General features: G+C 35.9%; 2 protein-coding genes across 7 annotated transcripts in view; one reads left to right on the plus strand and one right to left on the minus strand.

Moving 5' to 3' along the window:
• galk2 (galactokinase 2) overlaps positions 1-1910 on the minus strand; it is a 27766-nt gene extending 25856 nt beyond the window's left edge. Inside the window, exons 1-5 of one of the 2 annotated variants that reach the window (XM_065022260.1) lie at positions 1634-1910; positions 1368-1456; positions 1058-1181; positions 755-845; positions 1-13 (exon numbers count right to left, since the gene is read on the minus strand). The exon at positions 1-13 is cut by the window's left edge and continues 134 nt beyond it. In XM_065022260.1, the coding sequence (XP_064878332.1) occupies positions 1-13; positions 755-845; positions 1058-1181; positions 1368-1456; positions 1634-1683 (367 nt within the window). In that variant the 5' untranslated portion in view covers positions 1684-1910. Of the gene's footprint in view, positions 14-592; positions 618-754; positions 846-1057; positions 1182-1367; positions 1457-1633 lie in introns of those variants that run through there. The other variant, XM_065022261.1, reaches the window with a different exon arrangement.
• A 145-nt stretch (positions 1911-2055) lies between these two features.
• LOC115123516 (COP9 signalosome complex subunit 2-like) lies at positions 2056-21999 on the plus strand. 5 transcript variants are annotated; one of them, XM_065022254.1, is made up of 13 exons: positions 2056-2214; positions 2586-2699; positions 2898-2975; positions 3175-3300; positions 3977-4066; positions 4249-4383; positions 4725-4899; positions 18201-18379; positions 18710-18762; positions 18906-19003; positions 19185-19267; positions 19380-19438; positions 19556-21999. In XM_065022254.1, exons 1-13 carry the CDS (start codon positions 2146-2148, stop codon positions 19698-19700), a joined length of 1404 nt encoding a protein of 467 aa, XP_064878326.1. In that variant the 5' UTR covers positions 2056-2145; the 3' UTR covers positions 19701-21999. The 5 variants fall into 5 exon arrangements, with proteins under 5 accessions (XP_064878326.1, XP_064878327.1, XP_064878328.1 ...); XM_065022255.1 differs by having other exon boundaries at positions 4249-4371; XM_065022256.1 differs by having other exon boundaries at positions 2056-2199.
• The last annotated feature ends 306 nt before the right edge of the window (positions 22000-22305 follow it).

The following is a 22305-nucleotide window of genomic DNA, read 5'->3' on the forward strand; positions in this document are numbered from 1 at the left end:
TCCCTAGGTGCTCCTGGTGAGGATGATGATGATGATATAACACCATGTTGAACAATGCCTCATGTTTATGTTTGATATGGTTAATACTGTAGCAACATGATAGATAGATAGATATATAGATAGATAGATAGATAGATAGATAGATAGATAGGACAGACAAAGTTGATATGACGAAGAAGAAGAACAGCAGAATAGAACAACATGAAGAAGAAGAACAGCAGAATAGAACAACAGGAAGAAGAAGAACAGTAGAATAGAACAACAGGAAGAAGAAGAACAGTAGAATAGAACAACAGGAAGAAGAAGAACAGTAGAATAGAACAACAGGAAGAAGAAGAACAGTAGAATAGAACAACAGGAAGAAGAAGAACAGTAGAATAGAACAACAGGAAGAAGAAGAACAGTAGAATAGAACAACAGGAAGAAGAAGAACAGTAGAATAGAACAACAGGAAGAAGAAGAACAGCAGAATAGAACAACAGGAAGAAGAAGAACAGCAGAATAGAACAACAGGAAGAAGAACAGTAGAATAGAACAACAGGAAGAACATATACAGCATATTAAAGTCATTACCAGAGTCTACATGACTCACCTGAATCCCTTTCACCCCACAGAGAAAGTAATAAGCAGAGTCTACATGACTCACCTGAATCCCTTTCACCCCACAGAGAAAGTAATAAGCAGAGTCTACATGACTCACCTGAATCCCTTTCACCCCACAGAGAAAGTAATAAGCAGAGTCTACATAACTCACCTGAATCCCTTTCACTCCACAGAGAAAGTAATAGTACCACTGAGGATTGTCCTTGTCTATCTCAATATCTTCTGAAGAGACTGTAAAGTCCCTGTAAAAAAAAAAAAACACACTCCATTTTATGATTTTGAGAGAGCCAGTCTCTAATTAAATAACATTTGATAGTTAATCCAATACAGTCGTCAATTCATCTAGATGGGCAGCAAATCAAGACAGATTGTGGAAGATCCTTACATATGATGATTATAGGTGAATTGCATGTGCATAAAAAGCTTGGTGTGGAGATTATTTGGCAGATCTTACTTGTATTTAGGTTCTGTGTTGGCCAGGTAGATTTTCTTGGAATCGTTGACAGTGACCGCAGCCAGAATACTCTGCTCAATAGCCATTGGGAGCACAGCATAACCACAGTAGTCAATGTGTTCTCCTAACAGTAATGAATTAAGAAAGACAATGTTTTGAGTTACGGTTACGATTTAGAGCTAGCCCTTATGAAGGATCACATTGATATATATATATATTTTTTTCTGTACATCAGTTGTCTTTATACTGTATTTATGGATTTCTGCGTTATAATAGCATAGCTATATAGATATGAAATGTGTTTACATACCTATTAGATTGACTCTTCCGGGAGCTCGTGCATAAAAAAGAGGTGCTTCTCCATACTTTTTCTCGAAGGCCTCTTTCAGGTTTTGCAACCTAGCAATACAATACATCGGGAAAATGCAAATGACTGCCCAATTCAAGGAGTGATTTGAGGAGTAAAAAAACGGTCTTACTTTACTGTAGCCTACTATAAAATGTTTAATACATGCATGGATAGTTTTAGCAACTGTAATTACCAGTACTATTTCGAAAATTATCAAGATAACTCACCTTTTATTTGCACTTATCAGAATCTTTGTCTTTGGCGGGTGTGCTGCCATTTTTCAAACCAAATACCAGTTCTTACCGGTTGGTTTTAGACTATTGTTAAATCACCAAATCTAATTGCAACTAGATCTATCTGGAGTACTGTACTGAGGGGGAAAAAATATATAGAAACACACCTAATACTATATCAGCTGACTGTCACACGAGAGTCCCGGATATTATTGAAAAGCTGATCTACGACCAGCTCTACCCACCAAAAATCGCTACCTCAAACGCTTTCTGTTAAACAAAGTAACTGTTTCTAGATCAGCTGTAAACACATTCATTGTAACGAAACGTAACAATACGGAAGAGTAGGAAAAGGGACCAGTTCAAAGGAATCACGATTCACTCTCATGTTCACGCTGCGCAGCAAGGCATTCACGGCGGATGACGTAGAAGCGCTCTAGTATCTTTGCTGCGACGGTCTGCTGCCACTAGCAAGGTTCCTATCGATCTCTAGCTTCGTAGTAAAGATGTCTGATATGGAAGATGACTTCATGTGCGATGATGAAGAGGATTATGATCTGGTAAACTCCTCAGAAGTAAATATATATATGGATATTGTCGCTGATTACCATATACAACGTGTTTAGCTAGCTAGCTAATCAGCGTAAACATTCCATGTTGCACTCCACTTAGTAGCTAGCTAGCTAGCAGCTGAACTAGCTGTTGATGGTTCTCCCATCATTGACAGCTAACTGTTAGCTAGTTAGCCAGCTATGTCTCTAATGATTTGTTCAGTTACTATTGCAAGTTTCAACTAATTGTTGTTAAACCTTTTGCACCGTTAAATGATCCAGCTGTTTGCTTCACAAATCACCAAAACAAACACATATCATGAGCTAGCTAGCTGAATATCAATAGTGGGTGTTGATCTTGTAAACTGCAGTGATGATGAATTGTATGATTTCAGGAATACTCAGAGGACAGCAACTCTGAGCCCAATGTTGATTTAGAGAATCAATACTACAATTCAAAGGCTTTGAAGGAGGATGACCCCAAAGCAGCTCTCATCAGCTTCCAGAAGGTTAGTTATCACACACACACACACATCACAGCAGTCTGGTGAGGGGAGGACGGCTCATAATGATGGCTGGAATGGAGTCATATCAAACCATGTATTTGTAATGATACCAATCTGGCCATTACTCTGAGCCTGTCTTCTCCAATTAAGGTGCCAGCAGCCACCTGTGGCGATCCTTTTATTAAATGCATCTTTCCCCAGGTCTTAGAGCTGGAGGGTGAGAAAGGAGAATGGGGTTTCAAGGCCTTGAAACAGATGATTAAGATTAACTTCAAACTGGTAAGCAGCAGACATGACAGTAAATATGCTGTAGCATATATATATATATATTTTTTTTTCAATATTTAGAAAATATATTATTCATTGTGCTAAATATTTGTTCATATTTGTTCATGTTTTGTAAAGAACTGCTACCATCCCGTACTGCCTAAATTAGCACTTGAATTACATATATATTTTTTTGTCTTTTTCCCTCCAGACAAATTTCCCTGAAATGATGAACAGGTACAAGCAGCTGTTGACATACATCCGGAGTGCAGTTACAAGAAACTATTCTGAAAAATCCATCAATTCCATCCTTGATTATATCTCAACGTCAAAGCAGGTAATGTGTGTGACATTTAAGAACAAACAATGGTGCACAGAATCAAGCATAAATCTGAGCTGTTTTGAATTATGGAAAAGTGGGTTGGTTCGGGTTGGTTCTCAATACCCTGATTTTAAAGCTAGTCCTGGACGTATATGCATGCACAATTGAGAATCTCCTGAATGTGGGGCTCCCGGGTGGCGCAGAGGTCTAAGGCACTGTATTCGCAGTGCTAGCTATGCCACAGAGAATCTGGGTTTGAGCCCAGGCTCTGTCGCAGCTGGCCGCGAACGGGAGGTCGATGGGGCGACGCACAATTAGCCCAGCGTCATCCGGGTTAGGGAGGGTTTGGCCGGCAGGGATATCCTTGTCTCATCGCGCAGTAGCGACTCCTGTGGCGGGCCGGGCGCAGTGCACGCTGACCAGGTTGCTAGGTGTACGGTGTTTCCCCCGACACATCGGTGCAGGCTGGCTTCCGGGTTGAATGTGTATTGTGTCAAGAAGCAGTGCGGCTTGGTTGGGTTGTGTTTCGGAGGACGCATGGCTCTCGACCTCCCGAGTCCGTATGGGAGTGGCAGCGATGAGACAAGACTGTAACTACCAATTGGAAGCCATGAAATTGGGGTTAAAAAAAAGCAAAGAGAATCTCCTGAATGTACAGAGGGTTCTACTTGACTTCTTTATTTATTTTCAGATGGACTTGCTGCAGGAGTTTTATGAAACAACGTTGGATGCATTAAAGGATGCCAAAAACGACAGGCTTTGGTTTAAAACCAACACTAAAGTATGCTTGATTTTAAAACTTTTCATATAATGTCATTGATTCCATCCACAATATCATAATTTTTTAAATAATGCAAATATTAAAACGTATGTGGCATATAGTTTTTATGGAGACGCTGAGGTTGATACTGTAAAGTAATTTAGTTGAATTCCTCACTCCTCCTTGTCTGTCCTATGCTTTAGCTTGGGAAGTTGTACCTGGAGAGAGAAGAGTATGGTAAACTTCAGAAGATCCTGAGGCAGCTGCACCAGTCCTGTCAGGTGAAGAAACACTCCTCATCAATGCAATCAGAGGTTTTCACAGAGGTCTTTACAGAGGTTTTACCACCAAATCTAATTCAGCATTATAACATCATAATGAAAACATTCTTGTGTGTTCTTAGTGACAATAGATCATTGGAATCATATTGTACGATTGTAGCCTGGTCTGAGATCTGTTTGTACTGTTTGGACAACTCCTATGGCTGTTGTCGTGACCACAGGAGGCAAGAGAACACAAACAGACCTGATGCTGGGCTAGTATGATTGTGGAAATCTAGAATGCCCTGTTCGTCCTCAAGTGTCTGTGTGAAATTATCTCTCAAGTATTTGTTCCATGTGCTGTCTTGGTGTATAGATGGATGATTCGTTTTTATCCCATGTTCTGTCTTGGTGTATAGACGGATGACGGTGAGGATGACCTGAAGAAAGGCACCCAGCTCTTGGAGATCTATGCTCTGGAGATCCAGATGTATACGGCCCAGAAGAACAACAAGAAGCTGAAGGCGCTGTATGAACAGTCTCTACACATCAAGTCTGCCATCCCTCACCCTCTCATCATGGGAGTCATCAGAGGTAGACACATCTCTACCTACACCTTAACTATATAACCACGTCTCTACCTACACCTTAACTATATAACCACATCTCTACCTACACCTTAACTATATAACCACATCTCTACCTACACCTTAACTATATAACCACATCTCTACCTACACCTTAACTATATAACTATATAACCACATCTCTACCTACACCTTAACTATATAACCACATCTCTACCTACACCTTAACTATATAACCACATCTCTACCTACACCTTAACTATATAACCAAATCTCTACCTACACCTTAACTATATAACCACATCTCTACCTACACCATAACTATATAACCACATCTCTACCTACACCTTAACTATATAACCACATCTCTACCTACACCTTAACTATATAACCACATCTCTACCTACACCTTAACTATATAACCACATCTCTACCTACACCTTAACTATATAACCACATCTCTACCTACACCTTAACTATATAACTATATAACCACATCTCTACCTACACCTTAACTATATAACCACATCTCTACCTACACCTTAACTATATAACCACATCTCTACCTACACCTTAACTATATCTCTACCTACACCTTAACTATATAACCACATCTCTACCTACACCATAACTATATAACCACATCTCTACCTACACCTTAACTATATAACCACATCTCTACCTACACCTTAACTATATAACCACATCTCTACCTTAACTATATAACCACATCTCTACCTTAACTATATAACCACATCTCTACCTACACCTTAACTATATAACCACATCTCTACCTACACCTTAACTATATAACCATATCTCTACCTACACCTTAACTATATAACCACATCTCTACCTACACCTTAACTATATAACCACATCTCTACCTACACCTTAACTATATAACCACATCTCTACCTACACTTAACTATATAACCACACTATACACCTTAACTATATAACCACATCTCTACCTACACCTTAACTATATAACCACATCTCTACCTACACCTTAACTATATAACCACATCTCTACCTACACCTTAACTATATAACCACATCTCTACCTACACCTTAACTATATAACCACATCTCTACCTACACCTTAATTATATAACCACATCTCTACCTACACCTTAACTATATAACCACGTCTCTACCTACACCTTAACTATATAACCACATCTCTACCTACACCTTAATTATATAACCACATCTCTACCTACACCTTAACTATATAACCACATCTCTACCTACACCTTAACTATATAACCACATCTCTACCTACACCTTAACTATATAACCACATCTCTACCTACACCTTAACTATATAACCACATCTCTACCTACACCATAACTATATAACCACATCTCTACCTACTCCTTAATTATATAACTATATAACCACATCTCTACCTACACCTTAACTATATAACCACATCTCTACCTACACCTTAACTATATAACTATATAACCACATCTCTACCTACTCCTTAATTATATAACTATATAACCACATCTCTACCTACACCTTAACTATATAACCACATCTCTACCTACACCTTAACTATATAACTATATAACCACATCTCTACCTACTCCTTAATTATATAACTATATAACCACATCTCTACCTACACCTTAACTATATAACCACGTCTCTACCTACACCTTAACTATATAACCACGTCTCTACCTACACCTTAACTATATAACCACATCTCTACCTACACCTTAACTATATAACCACATCTCTACCTACACCTAAACTATATAACCACATCTCTACCTACACCTTAACTATATAACCACATCTCTACCTACACCTAAACTATATAACCACATCTCTACCTACACCTTAACTATATAACCACATCTCTACCTACACCTTAACTATATAACCACATCTCTACCTACACCTTAACTATATAACTATATAACCACATCTCTACCTACACCTTAACTATATAACCACATCTCTACCTACACCATAACTATATAACCACATCTCTACCTACACCTTAATTATATAACTATATAACCACATCTCTACCTACACCTTAACTATATAACCACATCTCTACCTACACCTTAACTATATAACCACATCTCTACCTACACCTTAACTATATAACCACGTCTCTACCTACACCTTAACTATATAACTATATAACCACATCTCTACCTACACCTTAACTATATAACCACATCTCTACCTACACCATAACTATATAACCACATCTCTACCTACACCTTAATTATATAACTATATAACCACGTCTCTACCTACACCTTAACTATATAACCACATCTCTACCTACACCATAACTATATAACTATATAACCACGTCTCTACCTACACCTTAACTATATAACCACATCTCTACCTACACCTTAATTATATAACTATATAACCACGTCTCTACCTACACCTTAACTATATAACCACATCTCTACCTACACCTTAACTATATAACCACATCTCTACCTACACCTTAACTATATAACCACATCTCTACCTACACCTTAACTATATAACCACATCTCTACCTACACCTTAATTATATAACTATATAACCACATCTCTACCTACACCTTAACTATATAACTATATAACCACATCTCTACCTACACCTTAACTATATAACCACATCTCTACCTACACCTTAACTATATAACCACATCTCTACCTACACCTTAACTATATAACCACATCTCTACCTACACCTTAACTATATAACCACATCTCTACCTACACCTTAACTATATAACCACGTCTCTACCTACACCTTAACTATATAACCACATCTCTACCTACACCTTAACTATATAACTATATAACCACATCTCTACCTACACCTTAACTATATAACCACATCTCTACCTACACCTTAACTATATAACCACATCTCTACCTACACCTTAACTATATAACCACATCTCTACCTACACCTTAACTATATAACCACATCTCTACCTACACCATAACTATATAACCACATCTCTACCTACACCTTAACTATATAACCACATCTCTACCTACTCCTTAACTATATAACCACATCTCTACCTACTCCTTAACTATATAACCACATCTCTACCTACATAACTATATAACCACATCTCTACCTACACCTTAACTATATAACCACATCTCTACCTACACCTTAACTATATAACCACATCTACCTACACCTTAACTATATAACCACATCTCTACCTACACCTTAACTATATAACCACATCTCTACCTACATAACTATATAACCACATCTCTACCTCTAACTATATAACCACATCTCTACCTACACCTTAACTATATAACTATATAACCACATCTCTACCTACACCTTAACTATATAACCACATCTCTACCTACACCTTAACTATATAACCACATCTCTACCTAACCTTAATTATATAACCACATCTCTACCTACACCTTAACTATATAACCACATCTCTACCTACACCTTAACTATATAACCACATCTCTACCTACACCTTAATTATATAACCACATCTCTACCTACACCTTAACTATATAACCACATCTCTACCTACACCTTAACTATATAACCACATCTCTACCTACACCTTAACTATATAACCACATCTCTATACACCTTAACTATATAACCACATCTCTACCTACACCATAACTATATAACCACATCTCTACCTACACCTTAATTATATAACTATATAACCACATCTCTACCTACACCTTAACTATATAACCACATCTCTACCTACACCTTAACTATATAACTATATAACCACATCTCTACCTACTCCTTAATTATATAACTATATAACCACATCTCTACCTACACCTTAACTATATAACCACATCTCTACCTACACCTTAACTATATAACTATATAACCACATCTCTACCTACACCTTAATTATATAACTATATAACCACATCTCTACCTACACCTTAACTATATAACCACATCTCTACCTACACCTTAACTATATAACCACATCTCTACCTACACCTTAACTATATAACCACATCTCTACCTACACCTTAACTATATAACCACATCTCTACCTACACCTTAACTATATAACCACATCTCTACCTACACCTTAACTATATAACCACATCTCTACCTACACCTTAACTATATAACTATATAACCACATCTCTACCTACACCTTAACTATATAACCACATCTCTACCTACACCATAACTATATAACCACATCTCTACCTACACCTTAATTATATAACTATATAACCACGTCTCTACCTACACCTTAACTATATAACCACATCTCTACCTACACCTTAACTATATAACCACATCTCTACCTACACCTTAACTATATAACCACATCTCTACCTACACCTTAACTATATAACCACATCTCTACCTACACCTTAACTATATAACCACATCTCTACCTACACCATAACTATATAACCACATCTCTACCTACACCTTAATTATATAACTATATAACCACATCTCTACCTACACCTTAACTATATAACCACATCTCTACCTACACCATAACTATATAACCAACTCTACCTACACCTATATAACCACATATCTAACCTACATCTCTACTACATAACTATATAACCACATCTCTACCTACACCTTAACTATATAACCACATCTCTACCTACACCTTAACTATATAACCACATCTCTACCTACACCTTAACTATATAACTATATAACCACATCTCTACCTACACCTTAACTAACTATAACCACATCTCTACCTACACCTTAACTATATAACCACATCTCTACCTACACCTTAACTATATAACCACATCTCTACCTACACCTTAACTATATAACCACATCTCTACCTACACTTAACTATATAACCACATCTCTACCTACACCTTAACTATATAACCACATCTCTACCTACACCTTAACTATATAACCAATCTACCTATAACCACATCTCTAACTATATAACTATATAACCACATCTCTACCTACACCTTAACTATATAACCACATCTCTACCTACACCATAACTATATAACTATATAACCACATCTCTACCTACACCTTAACTATATAACTATATAACCACATCTCTACCTACACCTTAACTATATAACCACATCTCTACCTACACCTTAACTATATAACCACATCTCTACCTACACCATAACTATATAACCACGTCTCTACCTACACCTTAACTATATAACTATATAACCACATCTCTACCTACACCTTAACTATATAACCACATCTCTACCTACACCTTAACTATATAACCACATCTCTACCTACACCTTACCTATATAACCACATCTCTACCTACACCTTAACTATATAACCACATCTCTACCTACACCTTAACTATATAACTATATAACCACATCTCTACCTACACCTTAACTATATAACCAATCTCTACCTACACCTTAACTATATAACCACATCTCTACCTACACCTTAACTATATAACCACATCTCTACCTACACCTTAACTATATAACTATATAACCACATCTCTACCTACACCTTAACTATATAACCACATCTCTACCTACACCTTAACTATATAACCACGTCTCTACCTACACCTTAACTATATAACCACATCTCTACCTACACCTTAACTATATAACTACCTTAACTATATCATCTCTACCTACACCTTAACTATATAACCACATCTCTACCTACACCTTAATTATATAACCACATCTCTACCTACACCTTAACTATATAACCACGTCTCTACCTACACCTTAACTATATAACCACATCTCTACCTACACCTTAATTATATAACCACATCTCTACCTACACCTTAACTATATAACCACATCTCTACCTACACCTTAACTATATAACCACATCTCTACCTACACCTTAACTATATAACCACATCTCTACCTACACCTTAACTATATAACCACATCTCTACCTACACCATAACTATATAACCACATCTCTACCTACACCTTAACTATATAACCACATCTCTACCTACACCTTAACTATATAACCACATCTCTACCTACTCCTTAACTATATAACCACATCTCTACCTACTCCTTAACTATATAACCACATCTCTACCTACTCCTTAACTATATAACCACATCTCTACCTACACCTTAACTATATAACCACGTCTCTACCTACACCTTAACTATATAACTATATAACCACATCTCTACCTACACCTTAATTATATAACTATATAACCACATCTCTACCTACACCTTAACTATATAACTATATAACTATATAACCACATCTCTACCTACACCTTAACTATATAACCACATCTCTACCTTAACTATATAACCACATCTCTACCTTAACTATATAACCACATCTCTACCTTAACTATATAACCACATCTCTACCTTAACTATATAACCACATCTCTACCTTAACTATATAACCACATCTCTACCTTAACTATATAACCACATCTCTACCTTAACTATATAACCACATCTCTACCTTAACTATATAACCACATCTCTACCTACACCTTAACTATATAACCACATCTCTACCTACACCTTAACTATATAACCACATCTCTACCTACACCTTAACTATATAACTATATAACCACATCTCTACCTACACCATAACTATATAACCACATCTCTACCTACACCTTAACTATATAACCACGTCTCTACCTACACCTTAACCATATAACTATATAACCACATCTCTACCTACACCTTAACTATATAACCACGTCTCTACCTACACCTTAACTATATAACCACATCTCTACCTACACCATAACTATATAACCACATCTCTACCTACACCTTAACTATATAACTATATAACCACATCTCTACCTACACCTTAACTATATAACCACATCTCTACCTACACCTTAACTATATAACCACATCTCTACCTACACCTTAACTATATAACCACATCTCTACCTACACCATAACTATATAACCACATCTCTACCTACTCCTTAATTATATAACTATATAACCACATCTCTACCTACACCTTAACTATATAACTATATAACCACATCTCTACCTACTCCTTAATTATATAACTATATAACCACATCTCTACCTACACCTTAACTATATAACCACGTCTCTACCTACACCTTAACTATATAACCACGTCTCTACCTACACCTTAACTATATAACCACATCTCTACCTACACCTTAACTATATAACCACATCTCTACCTACACCTTAACTATATAACCACATCTCTACCTACACCTTAACTATATAACCACATCTCTACCTACACCTTAACTATATAACTATATAACCACATCTCTACCTACACCTTAACTATATAACCACATCTCTACCTACACCATAACTATATAACCACATCTCTACCTACACCTTAATTATATAACTATATAACCACGTCTCTACCTACACCTTAACTATATAACCACATCTCTACCTACACCTTAACTATATAACCACATCTCTACCTACACCTTAACTATATAACCACGTCTCTACCTACACCTTAACTATATAACTATATAACCACATCTCTACCTACACCTTAACTATATAACCACATCTCTACCTACACCATAACTATATAACCACATCTCTACCTACACCTTAATTATATAACTATATAACCACGTCTCTACCTACACCATAACTATATAACCACATCTCTACCTACACCTTAACTATATAACCACATCTCTACCTACACCTTAACTATATAACCACATCTCTACCTACACCTTAACTATATAACCACATCTCTACCTACACCTTAACTATATAACCACATCTCTACCTACACCTTAATTATATAACTATATAACCACGTCTCTACCTACACCTTAACTATATAACCACATCTCTACCTACACCATAACTATATAACCACATCTCTACCTACACCTTAATTATATAACTATATAACCACATCTCTACCTACACCATAACTATATAATATCTCTACCTACACCTTAACTATATAACCATCTCTACCTACACCTTAACTATATAACCACATCTCTACCTACACCTTAACTATATAACCACATCTCTACCTACACCTTAACTATATAACCACATCTCTACCTACACCATAACTATATAACCACATCTCTACCTACACCATAACTATATAACCACATCTCTACCTACACCTTAACTATATAACTATATAACCACATCTCTACCTACACCTTAACTATATAACCACATCTCTACCTACACCTTAACTATATAACCACATCTCTACCTACACCTTAACTATATAACCACATCTCTACCTACACCTTAACTATATAACCACATCTCTACCTACACCTTAACTATATAACCACATCTCTACCTACACCTTAACTATATAACCACATCTCTACCTTAACTATATAACCACATCTCTACCTACACCTTAACTATATAACCACATCTCTACCTACACCTTAACTATATAACCACATCTCTACCTACACCTTAACTATATAACTATATAACCACATCTCTACCTACACCTTAACTATATAACCACATCTCTACCTCATAACTATATAACTATATAACCAATCTCTACCTACTCCTTAACTATATAACCACATCTCTACCTACACCTTAACTATATAACCACATCTCTAACACCTTAACTATATAACTATATAACCACATCTCTACCTACACATTAATTATATAACTATATAACCACATCTCTACCTACACCTTAACTATATAACTCGATTTAATTATAACTATATAACCACATCTCTACCTACACCTTAACTATATAACTATATAACCACATCTCTACCTACACCTTAACTATATAACCACATCTCTACCTAACTATATAACCACATCTCTACCTTAACTATATAAACATCTCTACCTTAACTATATAACCACATTCTACAGCACCTTAACTATATAACCACATCTCTACCTACACCTTAACTATATAACCACATCTCTACCACACCTTAACTATATAACCACATCTCTACCTACACCTTAACTATTTATATAACCACATCTCTACCTACACCATAACTATATAACCACATCTCTACCTACACCTTAACTATATAACCAATCTCTACCTACACCTTAATTATAACTATATAACCACATCTCTACCTACACCTTAACTATATAACCAGTCTACCTACACCTTAACTATATAACCACATCTCTACCTACACCATAACTATATAACCACATCTCTACCTACACCTTAACTATATAACTATATAACCACATCTCTACCTACACCTTAACTATATAACCACATCTCTACCTACACCTTAACTATATAACTATATAACCACATCTCTACCTACACCGTAACTATATAACCACATCTCTACCTACACATTATATAACCACATCTCTACCTACACCTTAACTATATAACCACATCTCTACCTACACCTTAACTATATAACCACATCTCTATCCTTAACTATATAACCACGTCTCTACCTCTTAACTATATATATAACCACATCTCTACCTACACCATAACTATATAACCACATCTCTACCTACACCATAACTATATAACCACATCTCTACCTACACCTTAACTATATAACTATATAACCACATCTCTCTACACTTAATATATAACCACATCTCTACCTACACCTTAACTATATAACTATATAACCACATCTCTACCTTTAACTATATAACTATATAACCACATCTCTACCTACACCATAACTATATAACCACATCTCTACCTACACCTTAACTATATAACTATATAACCACATGTCTACCTACACCTTAACTATATAACCACATCTCTACCTACACCTTAACTATATAACTATATAACCACATCTCTACCTACACCTTAACTATATAACTATATAACCACATCTCTACCTACACCATAACTATATAACCACGTCTCTACCTACACCTTAATTATATAACCACATCTCTACCTACACCTTAACTATATAACCACATCTCTACCTACACCTTAATTATATAACTATATAACCACGTCTCTACCTACACCTTAATTATATAACCACATCTCTACCTACACCTTAACTATATAACCACATCTCTACCTACACCATAACTATATAACCACATCTCTACCTACACCTTAACTATATAACCACATCTCTACCTACACCTTAACTATATAACCACATCTCTACCTACACCTTAATTATATAACCACATCTCTACCTACACCATAACTATATAACCACATCTCTACCTACACCTTAATTATATAACCACATCTCTACCTACACCTTAACTATATAACCAATCTCTAACACCTTAATTATATAACTATATAACCACGTCTCTACCTACACCTTAAGTTATTCTACCTACACCTTAACTATATAACCACATCTCTACCTACACCATAACTATATAACCACATACCTACACCTTAACTATATAACCACATTCTACCTACACCTTAACTATATAACCACATCTCTACCTACACCTTAAATATAACCACATCTCTACCTACCATAATTAATCTCTACCTATAATTATATAACCACATCTCTACCTACATTTTAACTATATAACCACATCTCTACCTACACCTTAACTATATAACCACATCTCTACCTACACTTAACTATATAACTATATAACCACATTCTACCTACACCTTAACTATATAACTATATAACCAATTCTACCTACACCTTAACTATATAACCACATCTCTACCTACACCTTAACTATATAACCACATCTCTACCTACACCTTAACTATATAACTATATATTTCTCTACCTACACCTTAACTATATAACTATATAACCACATCTCTACCTACACCTTAACTATATAACCAACCTACACCTTAACTATATAACCACATCTCTACCTAACACCATTAACTATAATAACCTTAACTATATAACCACATCTCTACCTACACCTTAACTATATAACCACATCTCTAACACCTTAACTATATAACCACATCTTACACCTTAACTATATAACCACATCTCTACCTACACCTTAACTATATAACCACATCTCTACCTACACCATAACTATATAACTATATAACCACATCTCTACCTTTAACTATATAACCACATCTCTACCTACACCTTAACTATATAACCACATCTCTACCTACACTTAACCATATAACTATATAACCACATCTCTATCTACACCTTAACTATATAAGCCAATGTCTACCTACACCTTAACTATATAACCACATCTCTACCTACACCATAACTATATAACCACATCTCTACCTACACCTTAACTATATAACTATATAACCACATCTCTACCTACACCTTAACTATATAACCACATCTCTAACACTTAACTTAACTATATAACCACATTCTACCTACAGTAACTATATAACCACATCTCTACCTTTTAATTATATAACCACATCTCTACCTACACCTTAACTATATAACCACATCTCTACCTACACCTTAACTATATAACCACATCTCTAGTCACTTAACTATATAACCACGTCTCTACCTACACCTTAACTATATAACTATATAACCACATCTCTACCTACACCTTAACTATATAACCACATCTCACCATAACTATATAACCACATCTCTACCTACAGCTTAACTATATAACTATATGGGTCCACATCTCTACCTACACCTTAACTATATAACCACATCTCTACCTAGGAGCTTAACTATATAACTATATAACCACATCTCTACCTACACCTTAACTATATAACTATCCCAAAAACCACATCTCTACCTACACCATAACTATATAACCACATCTCTACCTACATTAACTATATAACTATATAACCACATCTCTACCTACACCTTAACTATATAACCACATCTCTACCTACACCTTAACTATATAACTATATAACCACATCTCTACCTACATGAACTATATAACTATATAAAATGTATTAACTATATAGCGTCTCTACCTAATAATTATATAACCACATCTCTACCTACACCTTAACTATATAGGTTTCTACCACACCTTAATTATATGTCAATAAATCTCTACCTACACCTTAATTATATAACCACATCTCTACCTACACCTTAACTATATAACCACATCTCTACCTACACCTTAACTATATAACCACATTCTACCTACACCTTAACTATATAACCACATCTCTACCTACACCTTAATTATATAACCACATCTCTACCTACACCATAACTATATAAAGTCTCTACCTACACCTTAATTAGATGTCTCTACCTACATTAACTATATAACCACATCTCTACCTACACCTTAATTATATAACTATATAAAGTCTCTACCTACACCCTATATAACCACATCTCACCTACATTAACTATATAACCACATCTTAACCATAACTATATAACCACATCTCTACCTACACCTTAACTATATAACCACATCTCTACCTACATTAACTATATAACCACATCTCTTGTTAATTAAAACCACATCTCTACCTACACCATAACTATATGTTCTACCTACACCTTAATTATATAAAATCTCTAGGTACATTTATATAACCACATTCTACCTACACCTTAACTATATAACCACATCTCTACCTTTAACTATATAACTATATTTCTACCTACACCTTAACTATATAACTATATAACCACATCTCTATACACCTTAACTATATAACCACATCTCTACCTACACCTTAACTATATAACCAGATCTCTACCTGGTAACTATATAACCACATCTCTACCTCTTAACTATATTTTAACCAAAAATGTAACTATATAACCACATCTCTGCCTACACCTTAAATATAAACATCTCTAGACCCTTAACTATATTCTTACCTTAACTATATAACCACATTTTTAACTATATAACCACATCTCTACCTAACTATATAACCACATCTCTACCTACACCTTAATATATAACCACATTCTACCTACATAACTATATAACCACATTTACCTACACCTTAACTATATAACCACATTCTACCTACACCTTAACTATATTTTCTCTACCTACACCATAACTATATAACTATATAACCACATCTCTACCTACACCTTAACTATATAACCACATCTCTACCTACACCTTAACTATATAACCACATCTCTACCTACACCATAACTATATAACTATATAACCACATCTCTACCTACACCTTAACTATATAACCACGTCTCTACCTACACCTCGTCTCTTTGTCAAAATGTATTGGAGAAGAAGATCCTAGGTCCCTCCTCTGTGACCTAGTCCTCCAATGGATTTGAAGTAGAGGGGATATTTTATCAGGACCATGTTGTCCGGTCTCTTGTCTTTGTTTTCTCCAGAGTGTGGAGGTAAAATGCATTTGAGAGAAGGGGAGTTTGAGAAGGCTCACACAGACTTCTTCGAGGCGTTTAAGAACTACGATGAATCAGGAAGTCCCCGACGAACCACCTGTCTAAAGTACCTGGTGTTGGCCAACATGCTGATGAAGTCTGGAATCAACCCCTTCGACTCACAGGAGGTATGAAAGGTCTCATTAGTGATCAGAGATTCATCTCTTAGGGATGGTTCCCCACACTCCGATTTAATTATTATTCATTTATTTTTATATTCAAATTCATTTTAAAAAACGAGTCCTGGAATAACTTTTTCAATGAAGGTGGGAAATGTGGTTTTATTGATTAATCTCTATAGTACAGACTTTTTAGAGTTTGCTTTTGTAAAGATGTCCTAAACATATTGTACAAAGGAGCCTATCGCAGGTTCCTATTTTAGTGAACATGGTACAGTTGGTAAAGTTTGCATCGTGTTGGAGTATCTTTACTCACGCTGACATTTCATTCCTCTTTAGGCTAAACCCTATAAAAATGATCCAGACATCCTTGCAATGACTAACTTGGTCAGGTAATACTGCATCTCATTCACTATTACAATCTAACTTTTCTTGGAAGTGTTTTTTGCTTTGGCTGATTGTCTACACATGGTCTGCTACACAAACAGTTTGATTATTGAATGATAATACTAATGTTTAAACCCCCCACCTCCAGTTCCTACCAGAACAATGACATCACAGAGTTTGAGAAGATCCTGAAGACCAATCACAGTAACATAATGGATGATCCGTTCATAAGGGAACATATAGAAGGTATGGTCTAGACGTCCCTCTCAGACTGATGTATATTCGTTAATGTTTACTTCATTAGTAAGTTAGTAAACCTCATTTTAACAAGTTATAAATCAGTATACCTGGAGGCTGTGTTCATATGAAAGTTCCTTGTATTTAACCATTGATTTAAAAAAAAAAAAAATTTGTTGTTGTCTTTCAGAGTTATTACGAAATATAAGGACGCAAGTGCTTATCAAATTAATCAAGCCTTACACGAGAATACACATACCTTTTATTTCCAAGGTAAAATCTCTAGCATTTTAATTTTTATTTTGAATTGAAAAAATATATATTTTCTCTACATTTTTAAGTTTTTATATTTTTTTTAAACTTTTTTTTTTTTTGTCTCCTTCAGGAATTAAACATTTATGTCTGCGACGTGGAAAGCCTCCTAGTTCAATGCATTCTAGACGGGTAAATTGCATGTTGATGATATCATGATTATTGTAGACATTTTAAATGCACCATAAGTAAAAAAAAAAATATGAATTTACCATAATTTGACCTTCTATTTCTTCCGATACCTGTCAGCACGATCAACGGCCGCATCGACCAAGTCAACCAACTGTTGGAGCTGGATCACCAGAAGAGGAATGGAGCCCGATACATGGCTTTAGATAAATGGACGAATCAGCTGAATACTCTCAACCAGGCCATCGTCAGCAAACTGGCCTAATCAGTAGTGTAACTGAAAAAGTTACTAATTCGATGTTGAGGAGCGGAGGAGGAGGAGGAGGAGGAGGGGGGGGGGGGGGGTGGTGTATATATCAACATGAGTAGTGAGTTAACCCAATTCGTCTCATTTACAGTAGCAGTAAGCTTCCTTTTCAAGATGACAGTAATAGACTGATGATCTCCACAGCTTCCAATATCTAATTTACAGTCACTTCCTGTGATGTAACAGATTATTTAAAGGTAGAAGTCAAGAGGTGCCTGTTACCCAGCTTGTGTTTCTTGGCCTGGGTCCACTCTACTGGTCACAGATTAATAGTCCTGAACTAAGGAGCAAGCTCAATGAGAGTTTTTAGGAGTCAAACTCCTCTTAATCTGTGGGAAACCGGTCCCTAGTGTCCCAAAACCAACACAGAAGACTGTAAAAATCCATTTACTATCGTGAAACATGTCCGCTCTACCACAGTATTGCCCCCTTCTAATGAAATGTGAATACGAAAATGTATTGAAGCATTAATGATGGTGAGCAGTGAGAAGGTTTCATGTCAAAATCAGCAATGGCTTTTTCTGCAAGATGTCCAGTGATTGGCTGTACAGTCTTTCATAAAAGGGAGCTCCAGATGTCCAGTGATTGGCTGTACCATCTTTCATAAAAGGGAGCTCCAGATGTCCAGTGATTGGCTGTACCATCTTTCATAAAAGGGAGCTCCAGATTTCATGTGGTACATTGTTGTGACACTGTTAAAAACACATTTTATCTTTTGTTTTGTTACCGAAATAAAAAAGGTAATTTTTGCTTCACTCTAACTTTTACTTAGTTTTATTTATTTTATAAATCATGTGGAGCCATCCGGTGACTGATCTGTCAGCAACAACCAGAGGTGTAATGGTGACGTGGGCATATCCTAATTTTGCCAAAAATGTCCCAAGCCCGTCTGCCCGGCAAAGGGAAAGTATTCAGACCCCTTGACTTTCTTCACAGTTTTTTAACTCGTCAATCTACACACAATACCCCATAATGACAGATTTGTATAATTATTTTTTAGATTTAAAAAAAAAAAATATTAACTGCAATATCACATTTACATAAGTATTCAGACCCTTTACTCAGTACTTTGTTGAAGAACCTTTGTCAGCGATTACAGCCTCGAGTCTTCTTTGGTATGACGCTACAAGCTTGGGACACCTGTAGTCCAGGTGCGACACAACTAGGGCCTGTAGGACCTGCCTTGTTGATAGTGTTGTTAAGAAGGTAGAAACTAGGGCCTGTAGGACCTGCCTTGTTGATAGTGTTGTTAAGAAGGTAGAAACTAGGGCCTGTAGGACCTGCCTTGTTGATAGTGTTGTTAAGAAGGTAGAAACTAGGGCCTGTAGGATCTGCCTTGTTGATAGTGTTGTTAAGAAGGTAGAAACTAGGGCCTGTAGGACCTGCCTTGTTGATAGTGTTGTTAAGAAGGTAGAAACTAGGGCCTGTAGGACCTGCCTTGTTGATAGTGTTGTTAAGAAGGTAGAAACTAGGGCCTGTAGGACCTGTCTTGTTGATAGTGTTGTTAAGAAGGTAGAGCATCACTTTATTATGGACAGACTTCTCCCCATCTTAGCTACTGTTGTATCAATATGTTTTGACCATGACAGTTTACAATCCAGGGTTACTCCAAGCAGTTTAGTCACCTCAACTTGCTCAATTTCCACATTATTCACAATGAGATTTAGTTGAGGTTTAAGGTTTAGTGAATGATTTGTCCCAAATACAATGCTTTTATTTTTGTAAATATTTAGGACTAACTTATTCCTTGCCACCCATTCTGAAAGTAACTGCAGCTCTTTGTTAAACGTTGCTGTCATTTCAGTCGCTGTAGTAGCTGACGTGTATAGCATTGTATCTGGTCAAACACAACGTTTTCCAGAAGTTTGCTACGGGTTGGTAACAGGCTGATTGGTCGGCAGTTTGAGCCAGTTAAGGGGGCTTTACTATTCTTCAGTAGGGGAATGACTTTATCTTCCCTCCAAGCCTGAGGAACCCTTTCCTGTAGGCTTAAATTGAAGATGTGGCAATATCATCCGCTATTATCCTCAGTCATTTTCCATCCAGGTTATCAAACCCTCGGTGGCTTGTCATTCTTTGATAGACAATTTTTTTCACCTCTTCCACACTCACTTTACGGAATTCAAAATTTCAATGTTTGTCTTTCATAATTTGGTCAGATATACTTGGATGTGTAGTGTCAGCGTTTGTTGTTTGCATGTTATGCCTAAATTTGCTAATCTTGCCAATAAAAAAATAATTACAGAAGTTAGCCATATCAATGGGTTTTGTGATGACTGAGCCATCTGATTCAATGAATGATGGAGCTGAGTTTGCCTTTCTTCCCAAAATAGAATTTAAGGTGCTCCAAAAATGTTCACTATCATTCTTTATATAATTGATTTTTGTTTCATAATATAGTTTCTTTTTATTTAGTTTTGTCACTTGATTTCTCAATTTGCAGTACATTTGCCACCTGTTGGGCTGCCAGACTTATATGCCATACCTTTTGCCTCAGACTTCTTGTGTGACCTCTTATACACTATATTAGGCCCAGCCTGACCTCTTATACACTATATTAGGC

The sequence above is a fragment of the Oncorhynchus nerka genome, linkage group LG9a (genome assembly GCF_034236695.1).
Source record: "Oncorhynchus nerka isolate Pitt River linkage group LG9a, Oner_Uvic_2.0, whole genome shotgun sequence".
Classification (NCBI taxonomy): Eukaryota; Metazoa; Chordata; class Actinopteri; order Salmoniformes; family Salmonidae; genus Oncorhynchus; species Oncorhynchus nerka.

Coding starts and splice junctions, on each gene's coding strand:
- LOC115123516 (XM_065022254.1), top strand. CDS start 2,146: ATGTCTGATATGGAAGATGACTTCATGTGCGATGATGAAGAGGATTAT. Junction 19,004..19,184: donor CATAAGGGAACATATAGAAG/GTATGGTCTAGA, acceptor GTTGTCTTTCAG/AGTTATTACGAAATATAAGG. Junction 19,268..19,379: donor ACATACCTTTTATTTCCAAG/GTAAAATCTCTA, acceptor TGTCTCCTTCAG/GAATTAAACATTTATGTCTG.